Source organism: Stegodyphus dumicola, chromosome 5 (genome assembly GCF_044657685.1).
Source record: "Stegodyphus dumicola isolate Sdum_Otavi_A_Nest chromosome 5, ASM4465768v1".
In the NCBI taxonomy this organism is placed as follows: domain Eukaryota; kingdom Metazoa; phylum Arthropoda; class Arachnida; order Araneae; family Eresidae; genus Stegodyphus; species Stegodyphus dumicola.
The window spans coordinates 139,692,323-139,718,925 of NC_140772.1; the positions used below are offsets into that span (position 1 = coordinate 139,692,323).

Sequence of the window (26,603 nt, forward strand, 5' to 3'; positions counted from 1 at the left end):
ATATTTTTTAAAGCACACATTACAAACTGTTGCAGTGCTCATATTGTTTTGCATTCAGGTTTTAAAAATTTCCATTTCAGCTATGCATACTCATTTCTAAATAAGTTCAAAGTCAGCAAGGCATTAAGAAGAAAATACCCGAAGAGCAATAAACATTTTCTGAAACATATTCTCAGGCTTGATAAAATGACAATTTTTTACATAATGACTTCCTCAAAATAGTGTTCTAATTTAAAATCATTAATTTCTCTCAAAGAAATATACTAATAATTTACATTTGATTTGATTCTCAAGTCTTTAAAAATCATTTATTAGTAGGTTTTGGCCTTAAAAAGATACATCTATTCATTTAAAATCATTTAATCAGTTTTTATTTTAAAATCTACATCACATTCCTTCTGACCTTTTCATTCATTTTTAATTACGCAAAGTACCTTCTGTTCTAAAGTAACTGTTTTGCTAACCCTCTTGTATTTCTCACAAAATATTAACAAAAAAGAAAAGTGAAAGTTATTTAGAAAAACTGACATTAACTAAGAAAAGGAACTTAGTGCAATGTCCATTACACATTGCAACCTGAATTTTTAAAAGTGAAAATAGGAAAAAGGCAAATTGCAGTGCAGTAGACTAAATATTCAGCATAAACTTTATCATACAATTTATCTTTATTAAGTAAAAATGATACACTTTTTTTAAGAGTTTATTTCAGATGTTAGCAACAATTTTAATTCCTTTTGAAAGTTAGAGAATATAAATTCAGTCTGATTTGCAATATATCAAACTTCACAAATTTTATATAATTATAATTTATATTTAATATTAACAATAAATAAAATTCACAGACCCAATATACTTTTGTAATATTAATGCAATTTAATTGCAGATTAAAAGTAATGCAACTTCAATAAAGCAAGTTTTTGATTGAAATGCTATACCAAATGCTGTTTAAATTGGTGCAATATATTAATTTCTTAATAATTTAATACAGAATTTGTCAGTATTTCTTTTAATGCTAAGGGATACTGCAAATGAAAGTGAAAAGTTTTTATTCATAATTGAATTCAAACTATGATTTTTTACAGCAAAAGAATTCTAGAATATGCAAAATTTCTTGGAGAGTAACTATTTATACATAAAAATTCTGTATTATTAATGATCTTGATTCATATTTTTATAAGCAATACAAAATAAGTGCAACCATAAAATGAAACTTATGATTTCTAAGAGAAGAAAAATTATTTTTGTTGTTCGGCTAGTTTTCTTTTCAGACTTTCTGGCATTTCTGGTGGTGGAGGACGAGGCAAACCAAGCCATACTTTAACAGCATCATAAATAAACCATTGCAATGCAGTAAGTGTACCAATCATAATGATTCTGGGTGTCAGTCCTTTCCATAAACCTGCAAATAAAATACAAAAGGAATTTATCAATAGGTGATCAATGAAATTATTCATCTATAGGCTGCAGATCGATAACTTTTTGTTGATGGCTGATGCCCGATCACTTTAAATATAAAAGTGGATACGTGTCAGCTGTCTGCAAAGAATACTATGTATGTAATCAATGCATTTTCTTCCAATATAAAAAATTTCTAAGGTTAAAAAAAGACAAATATTTTGAACATTTTTTAGCAAAATCTTTTTTTTTGCCATTACATCATGACACTATGCTAAAAAGCAATTTATCATTCCTACGACACAACAAGTTATAATACTGCCTGAAGCATGAGATCTTTAACCCTTTGCTAGCAAGGCCATACGTATATGGTTCAGAATACCTTGTGATATTTTTATGAAAGTATATACACATGCATCTTGAAATACGTCCAAGAAATCAAGGCAATATATTAAAAGCACATACTAGGGGCATTTTGTCATTAAAATCAAGAAAACTCCTTGTTCTTGTAGCAGGTTTGGGAAGTTTGCACTTTTTTAGAGAAATCCCAAGCCAATCAGTGGACTCGGATATATAGAATTAACAATCTATATATGCCATAGTCTGCATTTTTATGAAGTTCTAATAAGTAAATGAGCAGCCTTATGATATTATCTTGACGTCTACTGATGAATTGCTTTACTTTTAATATCGGGAAATTTCGTCTCTCCAAGATCGCTAAATATAGCATCTTCCTTCCCTGATGCAGGAACACCTTTAAGAATTACTCTTAGTGGTTTTTCGCTATTTAGAAGAAAAGAGTGGAACGAAATGCTCTGTTCCAACAGTATTTTACATACTTTTCTGTAGTCCTTCACTGTTTTTGTGTAGACAAATATAGATTATGACTTTAGATTCATATCCTTCTGAACAGTTTTTCTTAGAAAATTTGTAAATTTTAATTCAATCCACTTCATCATGGGATAATACAATTGGCAGGACAGTTCTTCATAATTTGCTCCTCCTTCATCATCTGCAGGTTATTTTAGTAATGTCTGAAATCTATTATCTTGGACAATTTTTATATGGTTTTGGCTCATCTGGGATTTTAGAAGTTTTCTTAGGAGTGATCCATTCCTTTTCTGAATTTTCTTCAGCAGGGGTTCATCAGTACAAGGCTTTTTACAATATTTTTCCATATTGCTGGGTGAGAATAAATTCAATACATTGCCAACTCCGCGATCTTGGATAAATTGGCTTAAACATTGTTAGTTTTCTGGGTTCATACGAGTTTCCGGATGGGATGTTGTTCTTTCGGGATCGGTATTCAACTTCTTTTTGGCTTTAGCTTTCCCCTGTGCTGTGGGACTTATAAGGAACTCATCTCTAGGTGAAACGCTGAACTGCGACTTCGAAGAATTTAGACTCTGCATAATCACTTAATTCATCATCAGGGTGATTTGGTGTTCTAAAATAGGACATAATGCTTGTGTAACCTAAAGGTAACAAACTATATTGGCACTTGGAATAATTCAAGAAGATTTTGCTATCTAACAATGAAAAGCTAACAGCACTGGCAGCCTGCTCTTACTGCGCCAGGCAAGCGAACAGGGGTGTTTGTGGGACCCCCCCCCCCAAAAAAAATCCCCTGAAACTTTTACGGACTTACTACCGACATTTTGGACTTTCAAGAAAGGGGGGGGACAGAAATGAAAAATTAAAATTATGAAGTATTGAATGACCTAATTATAAAAGTTCAATGAATTACTTTTTTTGCAAAATTAATAAACATAAATAATTTTCAAACATATAAACTACTACATTTTATATAAATATTTTAAATTACTTGAATTAATTCTTTAAAAAAAATTATCTAATTTCTGCTGCTTTTTTTTTATTTTCTGATGTTTGTGGGCTTGTCTTTCTTTTGTGGTGAACTTCATAATTGCAGGAAGGTTGACTTTTATTTTCCTCATTTACAGTTGAAGGAATTTCCTCGAGAACTGCACATGCAGAGGTAGAAGCAGTTTGCTTTTCTGCTAATGTAGAAGGTTTTTCAGAGACTTTTATAGGTGACTCATCTGAAATACATGTTTTTAAGTCATCTTGATATGTTTTCCAACTTCTGTTCATATTCAGTAAGAGATCTTTGTGAATTGGATCAGTCATTGGATTTTTTTAGCCATATTTTTCACATGAGGTTTCTTTAGAAGCCATTAAATCATATTTAATAGTCTGCACTGCATCTAGGGAATCAATCTTAAGAGAGGTTCTATAGTCAGTGACAAGTGTATCCATTAAGTTGAATGCACTTTCCACTAATGGGCCATGGAAGCAGCTAAGGCAGGCTTTGACCAATTTAGCCAATGTAGGATACTTATAATCATTTGTGAAATCATCTTTTAAATTAAAAACTTTAGACCAATATTTATCAATTGTACACTTGACTTGATTTCCACTTTCATCAGATGTGTAGAGCATTTCTTTGGTGATATCAATATCACTCTGGTATAACCTTATTTCAGCCTCTACTTTTGACTTTTCATTATCACTAAAAATATGGGACATAAAAGATGATAATTTTTCAAAAGCTAATACTGTACTGGTTTTACCTCTTAGCTCTGGATCTAATGCTGTAAAACTAATTAGATATGAATTTTTAAGGGGTAATTTCCATTTCATATGCTGTGCTGTATTAGTATAAGCTTTCATCAGAGAAATTTGGAATTCTTTTGCTATTGGATGATTTTTTGATAATTTCTTCAGGAGAGTGGAAGCTTCTGCACCAGTAAATATTACTTTGCTAGGTAGATGGAATTCTGGATTTGTGACATCAACCTTTAATAAATCATTATAAGATGTGCACTCTGTATTTTCTGGCTTCATAAAAAAAGAGAAAAATTTTGCCATCAATTTATAAATACTGGAATGTATTAAATGAAGCATTGGTGTTTTTGTTTCAAATAATTTAATATATGTGTTGAACTCTGGTAATACTGCTGAATATAATGCCATATGCAATAAAGTTTTGTTTTGCATAACAAATAACCCATTTAGTATTCTTTTTTTCCGATTCCTAAAGCATCCTTTGTGAGTTGTTGGGAATGCAAGCAAGAATACACCCCTTCAACAATTTTTTTCTGAGCTGCAGAAATATTTCTTTTATTGCATACAGTTTCAACATAAGAAAAATAATCCCCTTAATCAGTTTTATCCAAGTAGTGAAAATAAAATGCAATAAGAGCATCCCACAGATCTTTGATTCTTTCTAAAACACACAAAATGTATACCCACCTATGGTCTGGTCTCTTCAAGGGCTTAAGTTTTTTAATGGCAAGGGATTCACAGATTTTGAAAATATTTTCTTTTTTACTGCAGCTTTTCATATCAAAATAGATGTCATCAAACAAATCTTCTAAGTATCTATCAAAACATGAAGCAAATTTTTCTGCACAGTTATTAGCTGTGTGACATGTGTCACCATCAATATCTAATAAGTGGGGTGCTTTGTTTGATCGTAGTCTGGTTTCAACATCCTTTTTTTTTCACGCATGGTATTACATGAGTCCATTAATACACTAATTAAGTTTGCCCATGGAATATTATTATCTTCAATAGTATTAACAACTGCTTTAAAAACAGCTTCTGAATTGCAAGATTCCATCTTTAGAGATGCAAAATGATGAACTACAACTTCATTTTGATTGTTGTCATAAAACTGCACCAATATTGCCAGTATACTTTCTTGAGCAATGCTAGTACTTTCATCCAAATTTAGAGAAAATGGAGTCTCCTTTAAAGTTTTAATGATATTTTCCTTAATAGTTCATATTTCATCTTATAACATGCAGTAGTCCTGGACATTTCCAATGAGTTTAGTTCCGTCTGATCGCGGCATAACTGTTTGCAGAGTTCAATTAAATTGGGAGCTACATTGAAAGAAAGAGAATTCTCGGCGATAAACGAAGTTATTAATACCTCTTGGCGTGCTTTTCTTGTCACTATATCCAATGGCCGTGCATCAGTCTCCAGTAAGTCGTCAGTATTTTTTTGAATTAGCATAATTACTTAAAGTCATTGAATGTCTAATGCACTTTGAATATTTTATGTGCATCACAGTTTTAGAATGATTTGTGAAAGCCTTGAATCCTTCCCCACCATACTTCAGCAGTGAGTTACAAAAAACACAATATGCTTGTCCAGCAACATTTATTTTCTTGTACCATGTGCCGATGGTATCCCCATTACCATCTCTCCGTTCAATCTAATCCCACCTAAATGCATTCAGGACACCTTCTTCTAATTGTATAATATCACTATTTATATCGAGAAATTTCATAGTGAAATTCTCTTGCGTACATAAATAAAAGAATATTTCAATAAACAAAACAAAAATTTACATGTGCATCAATAAATGAAACGAAAATTTTACACATCGGAGAAAAAAAAGTTGAGAAGCGATCAATGACAAATAGCTAATATGGCGAAAAATCCCCCTTCTCTACTTATTGGCGCCACGCCAGGAGAGATAAGACCTTTGAACCCAGAGTCAAGTGATCGCACATTTGGTTGAACGAAATCTCTCCCCTTTTTTTTTTTGCTGCGCCTACTTGCCGAAAAGAATCCAGAAGAGAATGTCCGAGAACCGGGGGAATGAGTCATAACTCGCAATAAGGAAAGAACAAAAAAAGAAGTTTCCCCCCCCCTTTTCACGCATTATCACTGCCTTTGGAGAAAGAAAGGAAAAATTTTCACCAAACGCACTGACCTTGCGTTTTCTGCTTTCAAAGCAAACAAAATTACCCAGATCAAAATAAATAATTCATTATTATTCCTACTTCCTTTTGAACGACGATCCCCGGAACCCCTGAGCGAATGAGATGACAAAAGCCCTAGATTGGATTAAGTTTGATACATACAATACCAGCCATGAAGTTTTATATATAATGCTGGATTTTCATGCTGCTGGTATAGTTTGACCATGTGAAATGCAAGCTTGGGTGGCATTCTGCAAAAATTAATAGAGTGTTAATTACCCATGGCAAGTGAGGAGGTCACACGAGAGTTTGCTCTTCTTTGGAAAGAGGGAATGTCCTCATAGGGCTGGACTTTCATGCAACCTTGGTTGGCATTTTGCAGAAACTAATGGGGTGTTTAATTACATGTTGCAGAGTAAGACGGTCACACAAGAGTTCGCTCTTCTGCGGAAAAAGGGAAGCCCTTGTATCATTAGGTAATCCTGCTATCAGTTGTCTTTTGCGCCTTTATTTTATACTCGCAGAAATAAATGCATAGAGATTTGCACAGATGTCCACTGCTAGAAACCAAAAAGTGCTGAATTTTTTTTTAAACATAATTTTACATGAACAATGCATATTGTTCATGCATTGTTTACTTTTAAAATTATATGATGCCTAAAAATAATGGAACTATATCTGTTAGCATAAATATTCTTTCTGTAGCAAAAATAAATAAGTAAATAAAAAGGACAACAGGCATCTACTCCATTTGTGGGTTTTCCTCTGATCATAATTGATTTAATGTGATAGTTGCCAATATTGTGATCTTTTAGCAAGAACTATTTACATTCTTTTTTTCTAAAATATATTTGGTTCTCCCATCCCAATTAAACTATGTGCAACAATGCATATATATTTTCACCTCACAAATCAAAAAGAAATATAATTATTAAGAAATTTCTTCTCCCCAGTGTATATTCCATGTACATATATTTTAGTTAAAAATATTTTAGATAAAAAGATATGTAATAATTATAAAATTAGAATTCATTGCAATGAAAATTATACAATAAAAGTTATTTATTACACTTTTAACATAAAATTATATATATACAGAAAAATTAAGCTTTGAAAACATTCATATTTTACCAATATATAATTGCACAAAATTAAACACAGTTCAATCAAACTGTTAAATACAAATGATAATAAGCATATCTTTAGATTACTTAAAAGTAATTTTATCCATGTCTCTGTGCTCTTTGAAAGTAATAAAAATAAACAGGGGGAAAAAATTCTACTACAGTTCCATCTACCCTACTTCATCAATAAACTGTTCCGAATGGCATGGTTAAACTATAACAGATGCAACATTCATCTTTTGAAATATGGAGAACACAATTTAAATTTTAACGGATAAAGAACTATCTTTTTAAAGTAATTTATTCAAGTAATAGAACAAAATATTTTTGATAATAAATTTCACCTAAATGCATTGGGCTTAATAAACAGCAATACCTGGAGCTCTGTTCAAACTTCCGATAAATGATATAAAAAAGAAAAATTAAGAATTAGTTTGTGTGTTTTGAATATTATGATTTGCTTTGAAATGTATTATATATGTTTATAATATGATTAATTACTCTGGGGCATTCAAATTTCCTGAAATAGTTCTAAGGTTTTTGTCAATTAATTCATTACCTTATTATTTTAGCTTTACTGTCACTTCTGTTTTCACCAGCTCTCACCACAATGCAAATTAGATATTTGCATATAAGGACATCATTCATGAAATTTAAGCAATTTGGCAGCTTCGCCTGGCCAATTCTATAAGCATTTTAGACCGGTGTTAACTTCTTGCTAATTGAGTTTGCTCATTCAGATTAATTCGAGCCAACGTATGATAGACTCCCTCCTCTTAGACCAGGGTTGGAAGATGACAATTTGACTGTTATAGATATACAAGACAGCTACCTACAGAAGAGATACCTCTGTCGGGGACTTTCTAAGGGAAACTTACTTATATTCAAGCTATACATGAAAACATCATGAAAAACTCATAGCAACTAGCACATTCAGTAAAAACCAAATCCAGAATAAATTACAAATGCTCCACAATCTAACTCACATAGCTACTTACTTAAGCTAGTGAGCATAAGTAAAATAGAAATTCAGAGGATTCTAATACTTTACAGTTGTTATGGGGGAAAAATTGCACTAAACAAAGCATTTACAACTGAAGAAATACATAAAAATGCATACATAAAGAAATGTAAAAACAGAAAACTTACCTTTCATTCCTAACTTTTTCGCAGCTTCGATAGCTGTACTACCTTTATCTTGATTCAATTTTGAGACTACAGTGTCAGCTGGATGTGACACTATTGCACAGAAAACTCCAGCTATAAAATACAAACATTTTAGAAAAAAATAAAAAAAAGCCCTCCGAGAATAAAGCATTACTTTAAAATTTACAAATGAACATTACTTTTAATGCATTTCTAATTTTTATTTTTAAATTTAACTATAAGAATTAGTAAAGAAAATGATTCAATAGTAGTGGTTGCACACACATAGACAAAAACTATAGTATACATGTCCAACTTTTTGACGATTTCCACAATATTAAACAAAACTTTTTTAAGCAGCATTACCTAATAAAATTAACCTAAGAGCATTTCATACAAAAAATTAAACACTTATTAATTATAACCAATATAATTTTTGAAAAACTGCATTTACTATTCAATACACAAATTTTTTTTTTTTTTTTTTTGTGGGAAATATGAATATAACACTTGAATGTGAATATTTGACTCCTACTTTAAATATCAGAACACCTGTTGGTTTACTTTAAAACATATACCGTAATTTCCGGAAGAAACGCCGCGACATTTATGTGTTTAAAACTTAAATTTTCAGCGGGTGCGGCGTTTCTACCCATGCGGCGTTTAGGTGCACTAAAAATAAAATATTTCCTATGATGGTCATTGTACATAGTTTGGATGGCCTTGTCATTGTGCATAGACTGGTGCTGTTCCCACACAAAAGACCACTCAGTTGCTTTTTGCGAACGTTATTTTGTTTACATTCTTTCCCTTGAACAGACCTACATGCCTTATTCACCCTAAATGAGATCTCAGAACAATAACATTCTTCCCCCTTTCAAATCAACATTCTCATCAGTTTGAATAGTCTCTCTCCTCTGCCATTCGATGAATCTTCCAGGACCCATCCTCTTCCACCCCTGCCTTTTCTGCAATTTTTTTCAAAGGCGGACACGACTCCACCTGCCTCGCAATAACGAACTCTGACGTATTTCCTCTTCAGCATGAATGGATTTTTCTTGGCATTCTGCCAAATACAGATCCCATCAGTTAGGGTACAAGTACTTGTTGCATAGTTTTTAATTAGGGAGCGGAAAATTTTTGAAAATGTTTCTAAATGGCACAGAAGCTATACATTTCTTACCTTTAATTTATTTTTGAATTATGGCTTCATTTCATGCATTTTTCTTAATTGGTATGTCATATATCAGCACTTAGGTTGAGTTTTTGCATCTATACGGCCCACGAAGATGTCACGCACAATTTAATCTATTGCGGCGTTTACGCTGATGCGGCGTTTCTGTGCAATTTTAATTTTTTTCCTGCCATTTTTCTCGAGTGCGGCGTTTACGCTGATGCGGCCTTTCTTCCGGAAATTACGGTAGTTTGAAATTATGAATAAAACAATAAAATTGTCTGATAATTTTATTTTTGGAATGCTTCAACCAAATATAATTTGCCTGCAAATGCAGTCAAAAGCCTTTAATCCGGACTCGTCGGGACTTCGGCGATTCCGGATTATAGATCATCAGTTTAAATCTGGTAAGATGACATGCAGAAATTATAAAATAAAAAAATATGAAATGGTAATTTATGAAATAAAGAGCAATTATGATCTAAAGAATATCAAAATTTACAAAAAAAAAAAAAAAAAAAAAAAAAAAACAACTTTATATTTATTTGTTTACTTGTAGATAGATCCTTTGGTAGCTCCAGAATCGGAAATTCTTTTTGACATAATCGAAAGTTCAAGCTTACTTTTATAAAATTGCTCTAACAGTCTGCAAAAAATAATAAGCCGGATCCAATTAGAAGATTAAAGAACAACGCAATTTGCAACATTAACTGAAATAGATAATTAGATAAGTTTAGCGTAGCTTATATCGTCCGTTATACATTAAACGTGCATGCGTAAACATATTATGCGCATGCATATGCGTAAAGGTATGCACATGCGTTAATGCATGCGCAGAAAGTTTGTAGCTTTGAGATGCTTCTCGAAATGCTTGAAATAATTTATAATACTTTATGAATTGCTACAAAAGTTCACCTGAGCAAAAATATCCTTACACTGTGTAACTACTACTTTATACCTATTATTAAGTTCCCAGGTTTGAATGATGTCAACAAAGTAGCAATTTATACACTAAAAATGCAATTCATATTTTCTAAAGCCTGCAAATATATTTTCAGCTGCCTGAATTCCAGAGTTAACTAAGTTAGGGGTTTCAAATTAACGGCCTAAGAAGCAATTTTTTGAGGCCTGCGAATACATTCCAATTATATATTTGTTGCAATGATTTCAAGATTTGAAGTCCAAGTTTATACTGTTTTCTTACCATAAAAAACGAGCATGAGTAACGCATCAAAAAATCTATAAACTGAGCAAATTAATATGCAGTCATTTGAGGGTACAGTTTTGATTAACCAGTCTTCATAACTGTCAAAAAATAAGTAAGTAATTTTGCACTAAAAATATTGCTTTGTTTGGAAATATATTTACATGTGAACAACTTTTTTTAAGTTAAAAATCAATAAGAAAATCTGACTGATTAGCATTTAAAGATAATTTCTAATAATTTTTCTCCAGTAGACAGACATTCTTTACAAAATTTATGTTATATATTAAAAAAACTTAATAAATAAAAGAAAGAGATTAGGCTGGCTGTATTTATTTTAAAGTTTTTGTCCCACTTGGAAAGTTTTATAAATTTGTTTCAGTTTAAATTAAAGTACATTATTTAATAATTAATTTTACACATTAGAACTATTTTAAAGAAATATCAGTATGAAAGTTTAATATTTAGCTATGAATACATTTGAATAGCAAAGCATATTAAAGAAAAATATCTTGCAAATATCAAACTTTAGATTTCAGATACAAAATAAATTGGAATATTTTCCCTTAGTGTTTTAACTATTATTTTTGTTGATGTACATTTTGACAAATATTTAGCAAGAAAATTTTAAAATTTAGGTAAAATCCTTTGTAGATAATAAATATTCATTTTGCTTTAAAAAAACTCAGGCCTGACAGTTACTTTCAGGTCATTTGAAATTTGAGGCCATTGAGTTAGGTTATTCCTCTTAATGTGATTATGAAGGATATGTCAAAAAATTCACCTGAAATTTTTATTTTTTGTTTTGCATATTTCATGCGAGCCAGGGGTAGAGGAGGTTGGGATGCTTGCAAATGTTTATGTTTTAAAAAATGTCTGGAATTTTTTTAGGGGGTGCAAATGAAATTTCTTTTGAATTTACTTCTTTAAATACTGCATATCTAACTCCGATTTACTACTAATATTTTTATAGCAAATACATTCACAAACAAAATTCAATAAAATAACTACATTCTACCTTTGTCAGATTTTGATTTTTTTAAAGACATGTAATTAATCAAAATATTTTATAACTAAGTATAACAATTTCTAACACTATCTCCATTATTAAAATTGATTTTTGACAAATTTTATATTAAGGATGTAAAAAAACTAAAACATGTACAAGCTTAATTTATTACAGCTTAAAATATATAAATCAAAATTTTAAATTCAATTAAATATTATGAAAAAAGAGGGTAAATAACCTATGTATCCAGCAGCAAAAGTTACAATTAATTGTTCTGGTTTGGAACACTCGTCTCTAGGCTTTGGTACAACATATTTGTACAATGCTTCCACTGTCCTTTCAAAGCATGCAAATTTCATCATGGTGTATGGAATCTGTCTCATCCACAAAGGAGATATCCCTTTGTAAAATCTATGAAATAAATACATCACACAAGAAATTTAATATGCAAATATGACAAAATTGAGAAAAATACTTTAATAAAAAGTTAAATGTATATTTTGGATATGAAAATACTCATTAAAATAGCACCACTTAGAAAAGTAAACTGAAATAATGTTTTAACTCTATGGTTAAAATGTATACTCTAGTTTCCTTTTCAGCCCTTTAACCCATTTAGGACCAGCAGCGCGTATACGCGACACAACGATTCCGCTCCTATGAGCCCAGCGTCGCATATACAAGGCATTAAAACGGAACGATTTATTTGAATTTTTAAAAGCCAGTAAATGTGGAGCTAAGTGGTAATTGTTTTCACATAGGTTGATTCATACGACATTTGACCTTCATATGCAGGCATTAGTTTCTGTTTTCTGCTTCTGGTTTTGAGAGATTTATTAAAATAAACAAACTGGAAATCACAGCTCTTTATAAGTTTGCCTGTGAATTAAAGGGGCACAGGCGGTTTTGTTTATTTTGTTAGGATTTTTTTTCTTTTTGTTTTTCTATTTATTTTGAAACTCAGCATAAGCTTTCTTGGTTAATTAAAAAATAACATTACAACATTATTACAGAATAGTAAACACTATCAACTTTCTTGATGCGTAATGCATCTTGCTCACATTTCTCAGGAAAGAGCCAGCGTTTTTTTTTTTTTAACATGATTTATCAAATTATTATATATAATGCTCTGAATGGTCATTATATATAATGACTCAGACATTATATTTTGGTATATAACATATTTACTTTACATGTAATTATATATAATGTATAGATTGACGTGATCAGTAATGTATATCCCGCCAGTGGGGGATCTTCCCTTAATCACTTTCTGGTCATCATGGATGCTGTTTTCGATTCAGAAAAACAGGAAGTTTTCTAATATAAAACTGATGTAACACAGGGTTTGAGGATGACATATTTCTGAGTGTCTTTTGAAGAAGTTTTCGGATATGTGTTGGGGTTATATTGTTTCATTTCATTAGCCATGGCTAAGAGACCTTACTTAAAAACTTAAAGATTTGTCCAAAATCACCGGACGCTCCACCTTTCCGTCTAACTGGAAGACAGTTTTCGAAAATTTATGTTGACAGAAAAGGTAATAAAAGTAGAAGATGCGTTGTATGCGCTAAAACCAAGGAAAAGTGAAAGCAAACAACGCTATTTGAGTGCGAAATATGCAATGTAGGACTGTGTGTCGATCCTTGTTTTGAATTATTTCACACACAGCAGAATTTTTAAATTGGAATTTAATTACCTACAGTTAATTCTTGTTTAGTTTTTTTTTTTTAATTTCTTATTTGTAATTTTTTTAAATGTTTACAGTACTTATTTCTGTGTGTGCATATTTTAGTATTTTGCCTGTTTAATTTATTTCTATTAATGTGATATTCTTTATATTAATACACATTAAAAATAAGCACATTAAATACGCAACTTCAAAAATTGAAGCCATAATATCAAAATGCTGATTTTATAAGATTTTTTTTGTAAAATTGGGCTTAACTGCTGAAAATGCACGGGCCGGTGGCGACGATCCATTTCAGCGGGTCTGATCTGCTAGATGTTGCTGGTGTATTTATAAGAGTTTAAATGCATTTGCTTTCCACTGTGTTATAACAACTTATTTCTCCAATTTCTCAAGTGCATTTGATACAAGTTTAAATAAATTTCATTTAATGAATACAGATCTATTCCAACAATACATTCCTTCCATATACTGGTTTTCTGCTTTAATATAATTGCCACAAGAGAGATTTCATAACAGATGGTTGGTTTTAGGTAATAAATTATTCAAGAATTTTTAAAATATGTTTTTGGGGGGTGGGATGATGCAATATTTTCTCATTTCCAATAAGTGCAAAGCTAATTTTTTTGGGGGGGGATGGTACTTTCTTATTACCCACACTCTTAGTTTCAATATATGGTAAAATTGGTGTGCTATGACTAAAAAACAAGATTATTAGCATCTGTTGACAATAGCCAACAGATGCTAAGATTGTTGCATTTTTTGAGTATTTTTGGGCAAAACACATGGCAAATGCCAACACACATATGCGAGTGCACATGAATTTATATGCTTTACATTTAACCATTTTGCTGAACAATATTTACCGCTGTAAAAATTTAAGCAACGACCACATAGAATTTTCTTTCTTTTTCCCTCATAAAACGTCTTTTTGAGAAAATGCTTTTTTAAAATCATTATTTATGAATCCAATTGTATTTTTAGGCAAACAAATGTTTTTTGATACTTTGAATTGTAGACTTTTCATGGCAGTGCATAAACACAAACAGACATGTACACACACACGCAGTTATTCATTTCAAAATAAGATTCTCTCCTTACATTTTTGGATAACTTTTAAGAAAAACAATTTGAGTTTTTCTCCCTTCCTTCATAATCTCCTTCAAATAACACTACCATTAGAGAGGGAACAACAACGATGTTAATGATGCAGTATAACCCATTTGTTTTCAGACATATTAATGATAATTAAAGCCCTTCCACTCATTCTGCAACTTCATAAAGCCAAATACCTGTTCATAAAACCCTACCATGTTTCAGAACAAGAATATATAAAAAAGGGGGAGGGGTTGGAGGTTTTTTTTTTTTTTTTTTTAAAGTAAGTACAGAACATTAAGTCTATAAAATGGGTGGGCCACAATGATTTGACAGGCTTTGTGATAAAATTACCAGGTGGCTTTTTTCATTAAATGTTAATAATTTCTTAACAAATTACTTTCATTTGAAATTTACTGGTAATTTCAAAATCATAACTGAGCTCTTACATGCGCATACGTAATTTTGAAGTCAACTGTTCAATATATAAAAAAAAGCAATTAATTATCATCAAAGAGTTACACTTCACACAAATTTTAGAAACAGGTTTCACCATATAAAATCTGAGGAAAAAATAAGAAAAAGAAATACCCTCTTAATCCTTCGTCTTTGTAAATAGCAGGAGCAACCTTCCTTAACATAGGAGGACAGCCAGGCTGTGTTTGAATACGAACTTTAACTGCTTCCATTGGGCACAATGCAATATCTGCAAAGAATTCAGCAGATGCACTGGCAGCCAAATATAATGATGTTCTCCATGTATAAGACAGCTCCTATATAATTATTTTGTCATTAATTTCAAATAAGACGTTTATACTAAAAGATATATCTAGAGAAAATATTTACTTACCTCTCCTAAAAGATTGCTGTAAATATTTTTGAATATTTCATAGAAACCAAATTTTCCTAAGCCTTGCAAAGAATATCCAATAGCTGTTGGGGCCCAACCTTTCCCTAGACCACGCATACCATCTTCCCTTATAGTGACTGCAAATCCATTAAAAATACTTCTGTATTTAGCAGGATCTGTCTAAATAGAAGTATTGAAAATTTATGAATTCATTATGCAAATTTTTGTCATAATAAACCAATCAAGTATACAAAATAAAAACTGGCACACACCATGAACACTTTTTTAAACATAAAAACTACACAGTATTGATCATGTAACTCCATGTTAGATTATTTTGAAAAATTATTTAAAATGTTAAAAAAGTTTTCATTGCCTACATATATAACAAACTCCTTTTAACCTGCAGAATAGTGGTCATGACAGTTATCTCACGGAGGTGATTTTCAAAAAATAAACAAAACATAAAATATCATTATGTTACTTATAAATTACCAATCTTGTTTTTTACATTTGCTATGCAGTATTACTGCAAGACCTATAATAAAATGGTAAATTGTTTCTGTCGGACTATTTACATTCTTTCTTTGATTTTTGAATTCAAATTAAGAAGAGAAAAGTATGCATTATTCACTAAACCATAATCAGGCTACATATAGTCATCATGAGTAGGCCAGAAATAGGATTTATCAACATTCACTATACCTGTAGCAAATGTTAAACAACTTCACCTGCAAATTCTCACATTTCAGCTTTCCTCATTGCAGTGCTCTGCAGAAGGCTTTCACATCAACAAATTAATTGCCTTGTGTCTATGAAGACAATACAGTCACAAATCTTCCTTTTAATAAATATGTAAAGCTTATAAATGAACTTAAATCTTAAAATCGTTTGATATCTAAATGTTGAAGTTTTACATCTTGAACATTAATTCCTAACAAAGCAGATTAGCTCAAAGGGATTTCTCAGGGTTTTCTTCATTGAACGCTGAATAACTTTACAAAAACTATCATGAAGGAAGCAGACTCTCGGATAGTTCTTACAATTACTAACCCAAAAGGGGCTATTAATCTCAGAACAGGATTTTGCATTGATTCGCTGTAAACGGAAGATCACTTTTAAAGTTGTCTAATTTTTAGAGAATGAAGAATCTGCTTGTGCATGCATTCATGTTCCTTGCATAGAGAGTACCCACAGCCATAAAATTTTGAATAACATAGTCCTCCACTTCTACATGTGCACCTGAGAAGTCAAGTTTTGAATTTGTTTTATTATTTACTTCATATTTTGTAAAACTTAAATGAATTTTTGATTAACAAACTCAATGATTTGAAAATTAGCATTGACAACACCGCTTGAAATAAAACATTTTTATCTCCAGCGTGCGAGACTGTTGCCATATGAAAAAAAATGAAAGGTATCTTTCAATTTTAACTAACTTGACTCCATGAAAGCAATGTGTTGCTGCAGCTGTATATAAAATAATTTTTTTCCTACACTTGAGCACTATGCCATTCAATAACGCCTAAAATACTTTCAGATTAAATCTGGTAAAATCTGGTTTCAGATTAAAAAGTTACCGAGTAACAAACTAAGCAATTTAAAAGCAGTAAACACAGTCCTTATAATTTCCCCCTAATTCTGAATACGATTTATTTAAATAAACCTGTACTGTGAGATGTCTAATTAGAAATATTCAAGATTGATCTTTACATTATGGTAACTTGGCGATTTTTTGGCAAAAATTTGGCAACCAACTCTCCTACAGCAACCCTCTATTTTTTTTTTTCCCCGCCGCCATTTTGTCTTCACGAAGTAAAGACATGTTTCTTTTCTTCTTATCTAATGAACACTTCTTCCAACAATCTACTAGCAGAATTACACTTATGCTAAAAATTTTATCAAACAAAACTGCTTAATCATGACAAATATTCACTGCAAAATTGGGAAAAAGTGCACAATACCATACTCCTTACGCGTTTTTCAAAATAACACATACACATAAACCATGTACACGCCGACTTATTTTTACTTAAAAAAACATCCCAGAATTGCACAAAAATGGCATTGCGCACACTCTTCACTATATCCATGTACACTGCTTTTTTCTCATAAATTAGAAAAATTTCACGAAAATACATGACAATTTTCTCAATCTTTAAACCCGGTAAAAAGAACATATATGAAATTACCTGATCGCGAAAAAGTATTTACCCTTTACAAATATGAACATTTCCACATATAAAATAAATAAAATATCCAAAAACTTTTACCTCTAAATCATCTATTACATTATACACGTCACCAACGAATTCATACCGCAAGTATTACAAATACTTAGTATCAAATATTTAAATTATTTCCATGCACGTTTATTTCAACTTAAACGTATACCAAATTCCTACAAACATAAAATTCACAAAATAACTATCATTTCATTAAAATATAATTAAATTCAAAAACACTACTTAAAATATAAATGAGCACATACATTAAATTAATAAAAATTACCTTACAATCTGAGTACTGCTCACATTATTATCAAAGTCCCAGGTAGTAACCTTTATCGCCTCCAAAATGTCGCCAAACTACCAGTTACCATATTGTAAAGATCAACCATATTCAATACTTTTATGAAATTATGCTAGCTGGACTTGTTAAAATCATTATACACTTTTCCTTTTCATGAAAACTATTTTAGGCAGTAGGCTGTGTGAATCGCTAGCTTTTAAAGAAATAACAGGATGGATATAAAAATATGTATGGCAACCTTTGGCACTCTATCAAGAATTCTAAAGATAGGTTGTTTTTAAATATTTTGTGACTTTGCTGTTGAAATGAATTTTATGTGGCATAAATGCAAAGAATACAACATTTAATAAATGGAATTAAAACAAAAAAGACAAAAAAAATTCTGTTTGCCAACTTACTGAGAAAACTGAATATTGATATGACAAATTGAGAAGATTGCCTTTCAGATTTTTTTCAGTGTTTTAGTTATTTCAAGCTTTTTTTTTTAAACAGTTTCCAATTTTTATATCTAAAACTTATTGCAGGCTTAATAGTATGGTACTATTTTTTATTTTTAAGCTAATGGCTGCCTAATACATTAATTTAAAAGTATGAATTTAGACAACAAATCAATAATCAAAACTTTTGCTGACAAAACTCTAACAATAAAGTTACATTATTAAATGAAATGCTTTTATTTTGTAAAGAAAAAATGTAATACAGATTTATATTACAATAGAAATATTTTCAATGTTTTTCAATTAACTTAATATAAAGCTTATATTCCACTTAGTATAAATTTATACACTAAGACAGCTCTTACATGTAAAATCATAGTTAACTTGCTGGACTGAAGACGACTGATAAGAAAATACATTATCAGAGCAGAAAAAAATTTAAATAAAAAAATAAATTGATAGCTCTATCAGTTTAAATAAATAAACTTTTAAGATTACTTTATCAATTACATAATTTGTAATATAAATATGATAACAACAACAAAGATTTTTCAGAAAGTGTTTCAACAAGTTTCTTTTTTATTCAGAAAGGTATCTGCTGGCTTTATTACTTTAAACACTGATCCTAGATATTTACTACTCCTTACATCAAAATCTTCATAAGTCAACACATAGTGGGATAAGGAATTATGTCATGCTACCTAAATAGGAGGATAAATTTTGGATCTAGTGTAGAATTGGGTGCCCCTTCGATTAGTGACAATTTTTTAAAAATTTTGGTGATAAAACCTCTCTTCTGGTTACTATGATAGTTTTAGCTTCCTGATTTTATTTACAGTTAAATAGATTGATGTGTACATGGACAAATTTAAGGCAGTGCACAATGCCTAGTTTGTGCAATTCTAGGAAGTTTTTTTAAGTGAAAACAGATCAATGTGTACATGGACACAGTGTTTGCACAATTCTTTGGTTTTGCGTAGTGGCCATCTTGAAATTGTGCCTTCCCGGTGCTGAACTTGGCGTCAAAAAAGAACCGCCAAAAAACAAGGTTCACCCAATTGTAAACTTGTACCATTTTTTTGTTCGAATTAAAAAGCTAGTAAAACAGAGCTATCTGCAACAAATATGTTTTCAAAAGAATTTCAAATTCTCAAATCTAGCACTTCTATTCATTGTGCATAAACTATTTTCAAGACTGTATTTTTCAAGTATTTTCAAGACAAGTCTAAATGCCATTTCTATATCACCTTCAGCTCAGAGAAATTCAGTTTTTTTTTTTTTTCTATTTTTTGTAAAGCTATTCTGAAGTTTTATTATTATTATTATTATTATTATTATTATTATTATTATTAGGGCGCACACATTCAAAAGGCAGCACAATACTAAAAATTATTCACTTATTATACTCGCAAATGCAACATGACTATCAGAGTTTGCCCATATTTTAAATTTTCATTTTGAAAACTACTACTCAGCCACTTTTTATTAGAAATTAAATATTTAATCAAGTAGGTTCTCTTTTATTTTTTTCTCAACACTTCAAAAATCATCTATTAATTCTTTAAATTCTACCAACAACCCAGTGTTCATCTATTGGCCTATCCCTTACATTTTTCATTTCCATCCACTTCAATAACTTTTCTATGAAGAAAAACTCTACTAATCATGGCCATTCAACAAATTTCTGAAAAACATAAAACTAGTCACAACAGTACATTCGTGAACTTCAATCTCATTCATAACAAACACCTTCCAAACAAAAATCTTATAATCCACAAATGTTCAAATGACTGTGCTTGAACCCCAAGCCTTTTCTTACACTCTTAAGGTGCGTTCAGACGTGGGCGTAAAGCGCATAGAGGCATAAAATACGGGAGACCTGTTCACACCTGCGAGAACGAGGTGCAAGCCGTGGCCAATGAGAGAAGCTAAATTTGCGCATGCGTGGAATGTCTACAACTTTCCTGCGCTGTTTTCCCGCTCGATTGATTTCCCGCGTTCGCTCTGCTTGTTTTTTCGTCGTGTCATGGCTTTTTCAGCTTGCCACAAAGTTTTACTGGCTCAACAGAACGATCTTTTATCTGCTCTTCTCATTAGCCAAGAGGCAACGGAAGAAGGTAAAAAACGAAAAAGAACAAAATGGTCGAGAGATATTTTTTTGAAAGACCAATACTTGGTTGGCACATATATTTCTGTGCAAAGCAGTATGGAATATTTCTGCATTGTACTGTAGTACTCTCTATACTATAAACATGCACATGCATATTTATATATATAAAACCTTCAATTTTTATATATAATTTCTTAGGAGAAATACAATATTCTAAATATGCCTAATTAAAAAAAATCTTGAGGATAACTAACAGATAGCCTGTATATAATATTTTTCCATTTTGCAGGTGTGAAAGCAGTTAAGCTAAAAACAGTACTTACCATACATTATTATTTTTATTATTTTAATTTTCAATCAAAAGGAACATGTTTCTATGCCAGTGAAACATGTGTGCTTAGCACTCCTTATTCACTGTCCCTGTCGATCACTATAGTAATTTGCTGCACTACCAGTATCAATTATCACTAGTACTAGTATCCCACAACTGGTCACAATGACCAGCAACCACAACTAGTACAATACTAGGAAACGTTCACCCAACAATGTATTTCATGCTCAATCATTAAATACATTTTGCCATGTTGCCAGCTGTTTGTATACACTTATTTCTGTTAATTTGCATGTATAACCCGCACCCTTGAATTTAATTTCAACATATGCTGTCAATTCTCTTTACCACCAAATCTCAAAAGTAATTTCACATTGACAAATTTTAGGTACCCAAGTCTTCAAATACATCAAAATTATAAACATTCATACCTTAACCAGGAATTTCTACCAGAGAAATAGCATGAATTTAATGATCAAAATTCCATTCAAATGATAGTAATAAAGAGTGGATAATAATATAAATACTATTCATTAAATTATAGTCCATGTTACGAATTATATGTGCTATTCAGTTTCATTAAAAGTAAATTCCTTTCATGGAGAACGTAATTAAAAAACAGAACAGAAGTTCAACAGGAGACAAAACTGTCTAGACTCTTGACTGTTTTAAGGATATTTCACAACATTTTTTTCTTCTTGGAATTCATAAGAGCATTTTCTCAAAAGATTAATCTTTTATTACTTATACAAAGCTTACACCATTGAATTGACTATTGTGACTATTCTTAAATAAGTGAAAATAAATTTTTCTTTTTTCTTTAAAGTAATATTTTTACTGTTAAAAAAACAGCAGATTATTGATATTGATTTGATGTTTTAGTAAAATTAATTCATGAAGTTTGAAAGAAAATCAGCATTTGAAGCAAATAACAATACAATATTTCCAGCTTTTTCAATAAATTTATTCTTAAATACAAAAATAATTAAACAGGAAAAAATTATAGTAATATTTTTTTTAAAATTATAGACAGAAAGAAAGTAATAATAATAATTTAAACAGAAAAAATAAAATTTTTGCAATCATGCATTTTTTAAAGAATTTTCACAATAAAATGAAAAATATTGGATGGGATCAATCATCTACAGGATCATACACAGCGTGCATAATCCTGAGCTTTAAGAACTTTCGCTTTAAGAGTTTTATCCATATTTTTCAATATAAATTGAAAAACTCATTAAAAAATGCATGTCATCATTGTAGATTTCTTGCGAGATCAACTCTTTATTTCGTTCGGATACGATTACAACTCATTATTTCATTTGGATACGATTACAACTCATTCAGATACGATGTGTTCCATATTAAAAAAAACGTCGCCTTCGATGTGACAGTGAAATCGTTTAAAGAAAGTTGCTTCGCTCTGATTGGTAGACGCTTATCCCAAACTCGGCGTAAAGTTAAAAACTTTAAACCCTATGCCACGAGCCCTAAACCAGATTCTGTGACGTAGCAGAGACTGGTTGCCTTGGCATTGGAACTCGGCTTTAACCACTTATGTCCCTTACGCCCTCGTCTGAACGGGACCTTACAAACATCCCGCAGACTTGCACTATTCTTTCGACAACGTCATTCATATCCATTAAATTGCCTACTGCATACTGTTTTCCCAGTTCAGATACTCAGATGCAATCAAACTCACTTTCATACACAAATATAAAATAGTTGTTCCCTTGCATTTCCAAAATTATAAGAGAAGTTGTAATATAATCACCACTCACCTCTGACAAATCCTATCTTTTTTGTAACATGATTTAAAATCTAAAACATCCGAAAAACAATCCCTATAGCACATATAAAAAAACTCCAGAGAACAACAGCAAACACCCAATAGCAAGACATGAAATTTTCATTTCCATGCCTATTGCATAAAAAATACAGTCATGTCCGTAAATTAAGGATAATTCGGAGTCACGCGGAAATCGAACTCTAAAATAAATATATCACATGTAAAATCACTACACACATCTTCAAGAATCATATGCAAATTTCAGGAAGTAATCAGATGACACCGATGGTACGTCACAATGACGAGAGTGTAAGAGAGCGATATATAAGGAATAAAGGCAAAGAAGTAAAATTGTTCGCAGGCGCTTTATAAGCATTTCAGTGCAATAACCGAATAGTTCTGACACAAAGGACGCATTTGGATGATTTTTTACGTGGTAAAATTATTGGCCGTCTGGAATGTGGGCGTACCCAACTGGAAGAATCAGACGAACTTGGAATTGGCCAAAGTGTCATCTCCAGGCTTTAGCAATGATTCCAAGATGATGGTAATGTGAGTAGACGTTACAGCACAGGTCGTCCCAGAGTTACAACGCCGAATGAGGAAACATGTTTGGCAGTTACTGCCAAAAGAAACAGGCGGAGCACAGCCTTAGACCTGTCTCGTCAGCTCTCTTCAGTCACTGGTACGACAATTTCAAGTCAGACCGTGTACAGACGATTAGGGCAGATTGGTCTATATGCTCGTAGACCTGTCAGATGCGTTCCACTTACTGCAACTCACTGTCGCCTGCGGTTAGCCTGGAGTAGACAGCATGTATCGTGGACACCACAACAATGGGCTTGTGTGATGTTTTCCAACGAGTCCAGGTTTAGCTTGCAGTCTGACTCGACGGACTTTCATATGGAGAGCTACAGGTAGCCGTTACCACAAAGAAAACATCATTGAACGACACCGTCACAGTGGTGCAGTAGTGGTTGTTTGGGGTGGAATTATTCTGGGTTCCAGAACTGACCTGCATGTTCAAATTGGAACCATGACAAGCGAAATCTATCGGGACGTCATTCTGTAACAACATGTACGTTTGTTTTGGGGCACCATTGGTGCACAATTTGTGTTTATGAATGACAATGCCCATCCTCACTGTGCAAACATTGTAAGCGAATGCCTTCAATCGGAGGATATACACATACTATAGTGTATATACACTATACACATAGTACATACTATGTATATAGTGTATATATAGTGTATATGGACTGGCCAGCATTCTCACCGGACTTGAATACAGTAGAGCACGTGTGGGACATGCTTGGCTGACGAGTTGCAGACCGTCAACCTCCTACTACATGTCTACCGGAACCTCGGAGAGCAGTGCTTTTTGAGTAGAAAAATATACCCCAAGATCAGATCGATAATTTAATTCTCAGCATGCCTAGGCGTTGTACGGACTGTATTGCATCGTCTGGGAGACATATAATGTATTAACAATCATACCAACTATGTAATATTGGTTTTTTGTAAATAGGTTTTTTTTTGTAATTTACTCCTGGGAGAAAAAAATCGCTAATTTTATTAATAATATCAAACATATAGCATCTTTTTTTGCTCTCTACCTTTTGTTTAATAAATAAGCTTTACAAATAAGTAAAATTTGTTTTGCTTCTAACTCTTCCTTTGCCTGATTTTGCATTATCCTTAATTTATGGACATGAGTGTATTTTATTGCGAAACAGTTCATTAAACAGAATTCCACCTTCCTTTTGTTTACTTTTATGTTTGTTTCTCATGCAATCAGATCTAAAAGACTGCATTTCTATAATTACAATATGTTTGAAAACTATTTTAATTACCAGCAATATCAAAATAAATTATCACATGGATAAAACTTTGACAAAATTTCAGCAGTAACTGGCAATAACATAAAAGTACATTAATGACACAAACCGTTACTTATTTAAAAGGATATTATGAGCTTAAATGTAATATAGCTATACTTTTGGCTAAAGTGCAGAATCGCCCACTTATTTGTTTGGCACTTTTTACAAGAGTAAGAAGAATTGGATTTTTATCAATTTTCTTTGACTTTTTAAGTGACAATAGGTAGATGAGTACATGGATAAAGTCAAGGGTGTGCCCAATGCCATTTTTGTGGATTGGACTGGGTTATTTAATTATGGCAAAGCACACGAGGGCTATCTGCCTAAAGGGAGTGTGGAGGACTTTAGGGAAACTGGCTCGTATACATGTTACACATGAGGAAAACCATGAAAACGCCCATGCAGCCAGCCCGTTTGCGGGATTCAAACCTCGGACCGAACTGCCAGTGTTCAGCGTCTTTACCGCTCATGAGCTCTGCCATTTTTGTGCAATTTTGGGATTTTTTTAAGTGAAAATAGGTCGACGTGTACATGGATACCGAGTATGTGCATTTCTTAAAAATGCGCCAAGCAGTGGGTGATTCTGCACGTTGCCCATATTTTTATCTCACTTCAATAATACAGAAAATCTTATTTTGTAATTTAAAAACAATGATTAGGTTAAATGTATAATTTTCATAACTATTTACAATACTTGGTAAATTCCTAGTATACGGTGCAGCCTTGGCGCGATTTTGAAAATTATCGCCAACACCAAACATGATTCAAAGAACTTCTATACACATACTATAGTGTATATACACTATACACATAGTACATACTATGTATATAGTGTATATACACTATATACATAGTACATACTATGTATAACTATATATATTCTTTGAATGACCCGTTTACTACTCATCGTATACGTCCCATTTTTAATGCTCATTATAAAGTCGCCTAATCCCGTGTGCACCAGATACTAGGATTAAACCAAATACTTAATAAGTGCACATGTGAATGTGTTAAAATACCCCACAAATGCACTGTCGGCGCTTATCTCACTTAGGCTGCAACTATTAAATTATGAGCAATGCAACTGTTATGATGCTCAAAAATTTAATGCAAGATAAAATTACTATTCAAAAATTTAATGCAAGATAAAATTTTTCAAATGTTTACTTAAAAATAATTTCATCTGCAGGAAATAATAAAATCTGAAAGTTGCAGCACAACATTAAAATTACATACCTGGATTCGACATTTAACTAAATCTAATGGTACTACAGCAGTATGTGTTATTCCACAACTCAGAATTCCACCAAAGCCACATAATGCGTAATATTTCATTGTACCATATTCAACAGTAGCTTGATCTAAAAGAAGGTAATTAAAAACAATTAAATTAATCATAAAGATCGTATTATAACACTCCCATTCAATTTCATCCCAAAATAATCTTATAATTTATGGTTGTATATTAATTAAAATATGCATACCCCTTTTCAAACTTATTTCTACGAAACATTCGATCATTACAATTACTGTAAAATATTTCATAAAAATGTGTAGCTGATTTAATTACACATTCAACCCTAAGTAGTCTTAACTCAATAATCAAATTTTCATGGAATAAAATAATAAATCTTCATAAAATGCTATCAAATAGTTGTTTTTACGCATACCTGCTGTTGAAGCGGCAGAAATTATTCTACCGGGAACAATACTAGTTTTTAAATCCATTGACCGACTTTCACCTTGACCAGATTCACAGCGGACATGGAAAGGGGAACAAATTTGACTATTTTTAGCGGTCTCTAGAAGCGAGGAAAACATCGCAGCGGTCAGACCTGTAAAATACAATAACACAGCTCAAACAGATATGAAGAAAAATAAATATATACTAATTTAACATATAGTTACACTACACTCACTTTGCCCTCTCAAGCTGCCAAGTGGTCATAAAACTCCCAAAAGACTTAACGTTAAGGTGCAAACATTATTGCCAACATTCAAAGGTCAATTGTTTGCATTATTACCTTAAACTGCTTTATTACTCTACGTATTTTCAATACGAAATTGAAGACACGAGAACAGTTTATTAAAAAGAAATATA

General features: G+C 31.6%; 1 protein-coding gene across 1 annotated transcript; it reads right to left on the reverse strand.

The window, feature by feature from the left end:
- Nucleotides 1-1,029: 1,029 nt before the first annotated feature.
- LOC118184953 (phosphate carrier protein, mitochondrial-like) lies at nt 1,030-26,573 on the reverse strand. The gene is made up of 8 exons (XM_035354715.2): nt 26,422-26,573; nt 26,173-26,337; nt 25,739-25,863; nt 15,424-15,603; nt 15,165-15,346; nt 12,027-12,199; nt 8,405-8,515; nt 1,030-1,399 (listed from the first exon to the last, which is right to left on the reverse strand). Exons 2-8 carry the CDS (start codon nt 26,321-26,323, stop codon nt 1,236-1,238), a joined length of 1,086 nt encoding a protein of 361 aa, XP_035210606.1. The 5' UTR covers nt 26,324-26,337; nt 26,422-26,573; the 3' UTR covers nt 1,030-1,235.
- Nucleotides 26,574-26,603: the final 30 nt, after the last annotated feature.